At 44.6% G+C, this 9,995-nt stretch overlaps 1 protein-coding gene across 1 annotated transcript; it reads left to right on the forward strand.

The window, feature by feature from the left end:
- Nucleotides 1-330: 330 nt before the first annotated feature.
- On the forward strand, nucleotides 331-9,891 carry emilin2b (elastin microfibril interfacer 2b). Its single transcript, XM_086066310.1, has 7 exons — nucleotides 331-660; nucleotides 763-888; nucleotides 1,815-3,049; nucleotides 7,893-8,060; nucleotides 8,143-8,196; nucleotides 8,268-8,393; nucleotides 9,276-9,891. Exons 1-7 carry the CDS (start codon nucleotides 536-538, stop codon nucleotides 9,578-9,580), a joined length of 2,139 nt encoding a protein of 712 aa, XP_085922436.1. The 5' UTR covers nucleotides 331-535; the 3' UTR covers nucleotides 9,581-9,891.
- Nucleotides 9,892-9,995: the final 104 nt, after the last annotated feature.

The following is a 9,995-nucleotide window of genomic DNA, read 5'->3' on the forward strand; positions in this document are numbered from 1 at the left end:
GGAAATCAAACCTTTTAAGGCAGGCGTACACAAAGTTGCCGAATTCTAATCATGGGCTTAAAAAAATGCGAGTAAAATGTTAAATGACCTCAGCCTTTAATTTTTTTTTTGTAAAGAAAAAAAAATAGATCGACCGTTAACAGCCAGGCAATAATGTTCTGTAGTTGCCTGTCAACATTTTATAAACCTTTTTGCTCACTATTTGGCGAGTTTACGCATGGGTCAGGCAGTCATGTTAAAAGGTTAACTGAGCCTTAAACTTATTGATAAGGCACATTAAAAGTTTATAAACCCTTGATACGACTACCGTGTTGATTTTTTTCTTTTCTTTTCTTGCAGCTCTCGTGCAAGCAGGTATACCTAATGTTATGCCCGAATGCTTGGAGAGTGACGTCATGAAAATAGGCGTGTGGGATTGTTAGTCATTCATTGCTGGTGGTTGGGGTACACCCTAAACGTCACAGGAGTTTGGAGTGGAGTTGGGTCAGATCCGCACTGGAGCGTCGGACACTAATTGGGGACATTTCAAGTCGCCATGAAGAGAACTTGCATCCGCGTCCTGCCGCTCGTCGTCCTCTTTACAAGCGCCCAAGTCTCACAAGGAACCCCTTTCCGGCATGGGGGCGCGCACTCGCCCCCCGAAATGCGCCAAAGAAACAAGTAAGTCTCACTTTTAGTCTTTTTTTTTTAAAAGCTGCGTAAAAGGCGAGCGTCCATCCACCGCGCAGGCAGGCGTGACTAATCGAGCGTTTCCCGCCGCAGGAACTGGTGCGCACACGTCGTGCACAAAAACGTCAGCTGCGCCGTGGCGGCGGGCTCGGAGAGTTTTGCGCAGCCGGAGTTTCTGCCTTGCACACCGGACATGATCGACTGTCCACCGCAAGTTATGTAAGTTGTCAAACGTCATGATTTTAAGTGATGATGATGGTGGCGGTCACCTGGTTGAATAGGGGCTGCATCACGTTTGATGAAGACATGGTGCTTCCCAACCTTTGAGTCATGGCACACATTTTTTCACAAAATAAAGGTAATCACATGTAAATGTACTCACAATTTGACATATTAATGGATAAACAGATTAATTAATTGTATCTTCTGCCACCTAGACGAGCAATTAATTGTTGGCTGGACTGGCCTTCTGGCATTCAGGGCAGATGCCCGGTGGGCCGGCGAATTTAAATTATTTTCCTCCATTTTACCCACAATTTAGAGGGGTTAGTCCATTAATCCATTTTGAATATAGATAACTAAATGAACCAACACCAGTCAATATCAGAGGCAGATCTATGTTTTAGGCGGGGTGGTCAGGAGTCGGGCCAGGCGCTGATTCTTTTGTGCCAGTCCTGCCCTGGGAACAGGTAGATGAAAAACAGATTATTTGTGGTCAATCATTTTTGGGCAATACACCTGATAATCTCTGAGTGACCAAAATGTTGTTAACTAAGAGTGTCCATCAAAACTGGGTAGTGTGACTGTTGTGGCAAATGTTTTGACATCTGGACAAGCACAACCTGTCATGATTTTCCATTCCGTCCCCCTTCCTTATTTCCCGTTTTATATACGGTGACCAGAGGTGGCAAATTCAGGTCCAGAACGTAAAAACCCTGCCTTTGTTTGACTTTGCCTTGCCCTTGGTGCTAGCTAGCTAGCTACGAGCACCAGGAAGCTAGCTCCATGGTGCTCGTTTACCTGCTAGCTAGCACGACAACAGAAACAACGGGGGGCGCGTTAGGGGAGTTCATCAAGCCAAAATTGGTGACTTCCTGTTCGGTTTTCCTGACGTGCAAGTGCTTGACTGCCGACATGTTCCTTAGATACCGCACGCACTTCAGGCCCACGTACAAGCTGGACTACAAGACGGTGACGCAGCTGCAGTGGAGATGCTGCCCGGGCTACCAGGGCCACGACTGCATGGAGGTGAAAAGCGGCGCCAAGCTCCCGGAGCGAAAACCCGAGATCAAGGCGCCGTTTCCAGCCGAGCCTACATCCGACCAGGGGAACCATCCGTGGCGAGGTCCCGGCGGAGCTCCCCGCCTGGAGGAGGAGGTGCAACGGCTCTCCCAGATGGTGCTGGACATGCAGGCCAGGATAACCGACATGTCCTCCAACCTGAGGGTGGACTTCCAGGAGGACGCGAGCAAGATGCTGGCCGTGCTACTGGACCAGATGGGGCAGCCCGCCCAGCCCGCCAGAAGCGCAGAGACCGGGACTGTGGACTTGTTCTCGGTGGATGAGCTTGTGAATAAGATCGGCCTCTTGGAAAGCAGGAGTGACACCTGGAACCATCTGGAGGAACGCGTCAACCGGCATGACGGGCAAATCCAGCATCTCATGGAGGAAACCCCTGCGCCGCCGTCCGATATCAACCTGCGGGCCTACGTGGACGAGAACGTCCGCGCTCTCAGGAAAGAGCTGATGGAGGGGATGGAGATCAAGCTGGCCGACCTGAAGAACTCCTGCGACTACAAGCTCATGTCCGTGCACCACGAGTGCGAGGATCAGGAGGAGCGCTACCTCAGCCTCACCGAGCGCGTGGACTCCAAGGAAAGCAACCTGCGCCAACAAATCCAGGAGCTGAAGAACAAGCTGGAGGAGTCGCAAACCAGACTGGCTCCAGACCGGCTCCTCGACGAAATGGAGGGACTGGTGAACTCTTCTTTGGCCGAGCAGAATGTGAAGAGAGAGCAGGGAGAAGCCATCAAAGAGCTGAAGGAGAAGTTCGTCTCCATGGAGAACCGTCTCTCCGGCTCCGACCGCCAAACTCCGGATGTTCTCCGAAATGAAACCGACAGCGTGAACACCCCGGACCTCGGACTCTGTAAGGAAAACCTGACAGTCTTGGAGAAGAGTCAAAAAGCCGCTCGGGAGAAGCTTCAAGGCATGGAGAGTCTACAGGGACAACTGACCGCCGTCCGAGATCGCGTGAGGGCGCTGGAGGACCTCGACTGCATCAGGGCGGTTGGCGATGTGAAGCATCTGGAGGCTGAGGGGTGCCAGAAGGTCTCGAAGGATGTCGTGGACATGGCGAGGGATCTCCAGATCCAGACAAGTAAGAGAGGTTTACTATCCCGCTTCCGTCAAACTTTTTGACAGGTGTGACGTCACTTTCTGCCCCGCCCCGTCACTTCCGGCCCAAGTCCCGCCCTGTCACTTCCGGTCCTGCCCATTTACCCAAATATGGGCACGGTTCCGATGATGACGTACTTCTGGTCCCGCCCCCTACGCTTCAAATATGGACTTCCTATGACGTCATACTTCCGGTGGCTAAGAACATGTTCCGACATGTCCTGTTTTGACCCCGCCCCTTTAGCCAAATATGGACTTTGTCACACCTGTCAAAAAGTTTGACGAAAGCGGGATAGTAAACCTCTCTCTCAGGTAACCTTCGAATGCAACTTGTTAGCTCAGAGCCATATTCAGTACTTTTAGCCATCTCTTCTTTAATTAATTAATTTTTAAATGATTTTTAGAACATTTTTATGTTTAATTTTATTTTATTCCATAATTTTTAATATAATTATATTATTAATTCCAATAATTTGATTAATGTTTTAATAGCATTTGCGGCACTTCATTTTAAAGATTTTTTGAACAGACTTTTAAAACAATACGAACACATTTAAACATATTGAGAGAGTGCAAGAGCAAAGAACGAGACAAATATATCTCAATCTATATATTTTTGTAGGCGTAAAAAGCAGAATTGAACAGCATTTGACGTTCAATAATCAGCACCAAAAACTATAGGCTATACTGAAAAACTTCCTGTTTTCATTCTTCTTCTTTCAAAATGAGTGTCATGCAAAATAGTGTCACCGTCGAGTGGTCAACATTGGAATTACACCCACAATAAACAGGAGGCAGAACTAAATTGTAGAACCAAAAATGCTCCTGCCTCCTTCTGGCGTATTAGCGCCGGTCATGTGGTTGCCAGATGCACGCTGGAGTTTAGCAACTCATCAACAACACAACTGACGACCCCCCCCCCCCACCCCCCACCCCGCCCGTCGGCTGCCTGCAGGGTGGGCACACAAAACGGGACAACAGCAGCACATTAAAGACATACCAGAAAGGTGAGTCCACATGTTCCATCGGCACACAACTTGTCCACACGCACCCGCCGCCACCAACCCCCGAGGATAGAAAGGCTTATTCACGGCAGAAGTCAATGGAACATGTGCGACTATTTTACTGACTTAGGAAGTCAACCTTAAACATTTCTTGACAATAATATGTTATATCTGACCTCACTAATCTAAACATGGCGTTTTGATTATTAGTATTACATTTGTGGAATATGAGTTAGCCAGCCATTTTTTATCCATTTCAGGGGGCGGCCATTTTGCCACTTGCTGTGGACTGAAGATGACATCACAGTTGCTCAGGCAACGACCAATCAACAGCTCAGCTGTTTTCTGAAGCTGAGCTGTGATTGGTTGTCACCTGAGCAACATTGATGTCATCTTCAGTCCACAGCAAGTGGCAAAATGGCCGCCACAACCAATCACAGCTCAGCTTCAGAAATTAGGTGAGCTGTGATTGGTCAGCAAGTGGCAAAATGGCCGCCTTCTGAGATGGATAAAAACTGCTGGATTTAGCTGCTATTCCACGAATGCAATATTAACCAGAATAACATATTAGAGAATAGTGAGGCTGCATAGAACATATTATTGTAAAAAAAAAAAAAAAAAGATTTCCTCTTTAAGATAACGCTAAAAACATGTTAAAAGGTATACAATTAAGTCGTCAATTTACACAAGAAACAGAAATTGTCGCGCTTTTGTGGCAAAATAAGCTGAGTCAAGAAAAAGGTATGAATGTCAAAAAAGGTCAAAACCTAACCTGGAAAAAGATTGTGAGGGGGGAAAAAGCTGTGAAATCAAAGTTATTAATTTAAGTAATAAATTATGCAACGACACTTTTTGAAGTTATGAGAAAAAAAACTCCTGAAATTCTCGGAACAAAAAGTTTTTTTGAACTACAAGACAATAGCTGCGAATGACAGTCGGCTTGTAAAATGAAGTGCTGTCAAAATGACGTGGGAAAAAAAAAACAAGTTGAGTCATAACAAACAAAAAGACAAAGAATGCAGATTTATGGATGTCTTATGTTTTAGTGTCCCAACGAAATTGGTAAATCACTTTGTTGAGGCAGTTGCGATGTCCTTTCATGGATTTCATTTTCCTTTTTTTTTCCTTTTTATCTTAAGTGTGCAAAAATCTGCGTATAATAATGCAATATCGTTTGATAAGCGGTTTGCAAAACGGACTACGCGATCCATTGAAGGCCTTTGAGCCGCGGGGCCATCTTGTGTTGCGGTCCAAGTCTTGTCAGCGCTTTGCGGGGGTTATCACGCTTGACCGCCTTATCTCCAGCTCGCTCACCAATTTAGCCACTGAGGCAGCAAATGGACGTCGTCCTTATCAAGGGTCGCGACGGGCGAGCGTAAAAGATTTTGTACACAAAAAGTAAGGCACCGAAATGAGTGGAAGACCGTTTGAGTTGTCTACGCTATTTTTTTTTTCATCCTGATTTTCAGTGATAGCAATTTTGTTATTGTAGTAATTTGTGCAAAAGTCTAGTGTTGCAAGACAAAAATCTTCCCTACTGTATCGATAGAAATTATTATTTGTATTTCTCTGAAATAATCGCATTTTTGGGGGGTCGAAACGTGTACAAAAACTCACCAACGTTTTCACACTTGTTGGAAACTTTGATTGTGTTAAAGTTGTCATAAAAGATGAAAACAAAATGGCTATATAGCACCCCCTAGTGGAGCCCGATCACAGCACTTTTGATCGAGGACTACAAAATTTGGTGTAGCACCCTGAGAAATACAACATTTCATAACAAAATGTACAGGAAGTGAGGTATGGATTTTTGAATGTCCCATTTTTGCTAGGGATAGCCAGATAATCTCCGCCGATATTCAGCATTTTATGAATATCGGCACCGGCCTCTTTTTTTTTGTTTGTTTTTTAACAGTTATTTTTGCTCCGACGGGCGCTTTTCTCCTCCATCTGCTCATCTGAGTCCAAGGCTGTTGGCTCCCTGCAGCATTGGCCCGCCCACAGCACCATCTGATTGGTTGCTCGTGCAGTCAAATCAACAGCCAATAAGCAGCAATTAGCGGCTATGGTTAGCTCGCGGGCTAACCTCATAGCCGTTTTTTAGCGGCTATTTGGGAGTTATTCCGGGGTTAGAGTGTGGGTGGACAGTTAGCCCGCGAGCTAATAGCTCGCGAATTAGCAGCTATTTGGGAGTTAGCGTGTGCGGGTGAATGGTTAGCCCGCGAGCTAACAGTTAGCTCGGAAATTAGCGGCTAATTGGAAGTTAGTGTGCGGAAGCCACATTATAGTTGCTGCAAAAGCTAATGGCAAACAAAAAACTTTTTAACATGTTGCAAATCACAAAAGCTGTTTGATAAACATGTCCTTGAAGGTATTTAAGTTTTATTTTTTTATTTTAAGTTTAAGGTTTTTTTTTAAAGTTTTTATTATTATTTAAAAAAATATTATTTATTTATTAATTATTTAAAAAAAATTGACAAGTCAAGTCATCTTTATTTATGTAGTGAAAACATATGAAACTTTGCAACGCTTAAGGCCTGGCAAAATTTTTTAAATAAAATAAAAATCATATGTAAAAAAATAAATAAATAAATATATATATATATATTAAAAAAAAAAAATCTGTTTTTGCCAGATGTCTCGAAATGTTTTGTGCAATTTGCGACTAAATGTCAGGACATTGCAATCAAGTCTTTCTTGTTTTTGTTTTTGTTTTTTTTAAATGTTGCAATCTTTTTCATTACAGAGCTACAAACTAAGCAGGAAGTTTGGATTATCTTAAAATAGGTTTTTCTTTCCGCCCCATTACGGCCCCCTAATTTAACGGATAACAACACAGGAGAGCCCCTCGGGACCCTCTTTTGTCTCCAGAAGAGATGCGCTCAAACGCGTGACGTGGGGGGGGGAAACAAAAATGCTGAGATAAGCAGCGCGAAGATTTCCAGCAGCCGCTTTCCAGCCTCTCGAGATAAACTCGCCGTCAATCTGTCTGCAAATGGAAATCTTGACAAGTGGTCATCTTGATGCCCCCCAAGCGAATAAGCCGCATTTCAGGTGCCTTCATCCTGGTACTAAATTGTGTCCAGTGTCCATAAATGGCATTAAGCTTGAAAATGTCGTTCAATTCAACACGCTTTGCCAAAGAGGCTGTGATGCGTTTGTTTGGGAAAAACAAACAAAAGTGAGGTTGGCTTTTGGCTCTGGCGCGTCGTCAAGTCGCAGGGAAGCGGCGCTGATTGAACACACATGCTCCGCTTTTTAATGGCGCCCACTCGTGTTGAGCAATGCCTTTTGGCTTGCACACGCGCATCACGCCTCCACGCATAAACGGGCCTGTTGCTGTTTGTGCATACGGTATCGTAGTGAGTCAGCACCTCTTGGCGCGCTTTTGGAGAATTTTCTACAAAAAAAAAATGTCACGCTCTTCACATGACTTGACATATTTAGGTTACTTGAAAAATGATTTGGGTTTGATGTTATTTATTTATTACTATGACCTATCCCGAACACACTAGTCCTTCTTTTTAGCATTATTTGGTCAAATTCTTTTTTTACAAAAATAATAATTAGATGTCACGAGTGACTCTCAAGCAAGCCGGATGAATCTTTAATGGAATTATTTACAAAGCACATTCGTACATGAGCTGCTACGACTTTTAGCTAGGTAACAGCCAGCCGGCGCCCATGTCACTCACCAGACCACGCTCTGCTTTTTATTTTACTTTTTCAGCAATTGAGAATGCAAAGTTAGCTAGATGCTATCTTGCTACGTGAATCTCCAGCCACAGGCCCCATAAAAGGGACTTCGTATGTCCTCAACAGGCCCGACGGTGGACACGGGACCCCCGAAAGTCGACACGCCCCCGCAGACGCCATTGGCCACGGAGACGGGCGTGGCAGGACCCCCGGGTAGGATGACGTTGTCGTCCAAGCTTCCCAAAGGGACACACGGCAGCATCGCGCCCGTGCTCGGCTTTGCCGGCGCGCCGGGTGAGTTTTTTTTTTTTTTTCGAGACGTGAAGCAGCATGTGACTCATCGCCTGGTGTTTACCGCTTCTCATCTGTTGCTAAGCTGCGCCAGTAAAAGTCGCTGAGCCGCTACCGTACACGCTTCATCCAATCTCGGGTAAGTCATGTGTATTTTTTTTTTCTTTCAAACGCTCTCGAATTCGCTGCATTGTCCCGTTTGTCAAGCAGATGCCAAAAGCCAGAAGATCTCGTTCTCCGCCGGCCTCACTCTGCCGCCCGTTGACGGCGAATCGGGCGTCATCCGGTTCGATGCAGTGATGGTCAACGACGGAGGCTACTACGACCCCAGGACAGGTGAGTGCAATCCATACAGAGTCGTGCTGTACAATTAATTCAATTTCAATTACAATTTCAATGAATACACTCCACAATTACAAAATCGGCCTAATCGTAAAGAGAAATACAAGATTATTAATACCAGTTGTTTAAATATACAGATTTGCACCCTTTTTTATTTTAAAAGGACTAATTTAATTAATCTTGTTTGTTCCAAGAGGAACTTTCATAATTATAGTGTTTTATATTATTTTGCATGTTTACCCAAAAATTTTAATTACTACCAAATTAATCGTGATTAATATTTTCTTCATAATTGAACAGCCCTAATACAGAGAGTAACGTCATTTAATCAAATGTTAAGTGTGAAACATTTTATGCATCCTGTTTTAGTGCTGCATTCCAGTTTAGTGTCCTTCTGGTGTGTCCACATTGGCCACCAGGAGGCAGTGCTGTACAGTATAAAGCGAACATGCAGACAATTGAAGAAGAATAGATCTTTTTTTTTACGACAACTTTTTGTAGCTGATAATAACTATATGTGAGTATTGTTATATTTCTTGTCTGCATGTGTTGTTAGACCATTTTGTGGTCCAATATTTGTTGTTTTAAAGGGTTGTAAAAAGGTGACTATGCTAATGTTGAACATGTCAATGAAATTCTCCATTCATGTTAGCGTTAAGCTAGCAGGCTGTTAAAATTCAAATTTATTGATCAGACTCAGGTCCATATGACAAACACACAGCAGATGTTGTAAAAGGAAAAAAAAAGTGTAATTTACTGTTTAAAAAATATTTTAAGTTCTAATTTAATTAAATTATTTGTTGTTACAAATCTTACTGAAGTAAACCCGATATTCATGCTGTGCGAATCCACCAACAAGCATCTCCGTGTTGCCAGGCGTCTTCACGGCGCCCGTGGACGGCCGCTACCTGCTGAGCGCCTCGCTCGCCGCCCAGCCCGGCGCCAAGATGGAGGCGGTCCTGTCGGTGGACCGGCGCGTCATCCACAAATTGGACTCCGCGAGGGGGGCGGCCCCCGAGCCGTGCCCCGGCGGCTGCGCCTCCGCTTCGCTCACCCTTGTGGTGCCCATGAGGCGGGGCGAGCGGGCGGCACTCACACTGACGGCGGGGAAGCTCGCCAACACCGCCGCCCACATCCTGTCATCCTTCAGCGGCGTCCTGCTCTACCCGTCCGGTCGGTAGCCATGCCCGCCTCTCGTGTCAGAGAAGAGAAGGCAAAAAGGTAAAATGGCGACACATACGGTATTCTTTATGACGGGGACCAAAATAAGTGACACATATTACTCACTATTTGGCACCCTTCAATATTAGTCATAGTCCACTTTTTGGCAGCCTTGAAACAAACCAAAAGTGATCCATACCACTTTTTGGCACCCTACACTCTGGGACAATTGGTTGTACTTTTCCTTTATTGTTGTATTTTTAAATTAGGGTTTATGAAAATAAAGAATTTTGCTCAAGTTGCAATAATTGATGTGACTTTATGTAATGTCTATATATTCTCAAATGTGGTTTATATGCAGTATTCATAATTTATGAAAGTCTCTATTAGTTTCTGCAATGACAGTGACAACAGCATTCCCTACTGGTCACCGAA

Source organism: Leptonotus elevatus, chromosome 21 (genome assembly GCF_054856555.1).
Source record: "Leptonotus elevatus isolate MCC_2025b chromosome 21, RoL_Lele_1.0, whole genome shotgun sequence".
NCBI lineage: Eukaryota > Metazoa > Chordata > Actinopteri > Syngnathiformes > Syngnathidae > Leptonotus > Leptonotus elevatus.

Excerpts from the sequence above, each read along its gene's own strand:
- emilin2b (XM_086066310.1), top strand. The coding sequence starts at position 536 with ATGAAGAGAACTTGCATCCGCGTCCTGCCGCTCGTCGTCCTCTTTACA. Across the intron at positions 8,061-8,142 it reads CGGCTTTGCCGGCGCGCCGG|CTGCGCCAGTAAAAGTCGCT; the intron begins GTGAGTTTTTTT and ends TCTGTTGCTAAG. Across the intron at positions 8,394-9,275 it reads CTACTACGACCCCAGGACAG|GCGTCTTCACGGCGCCCGTG; the intron begins GTGAGTGCAATC and ends CCGTGTTGCCAG.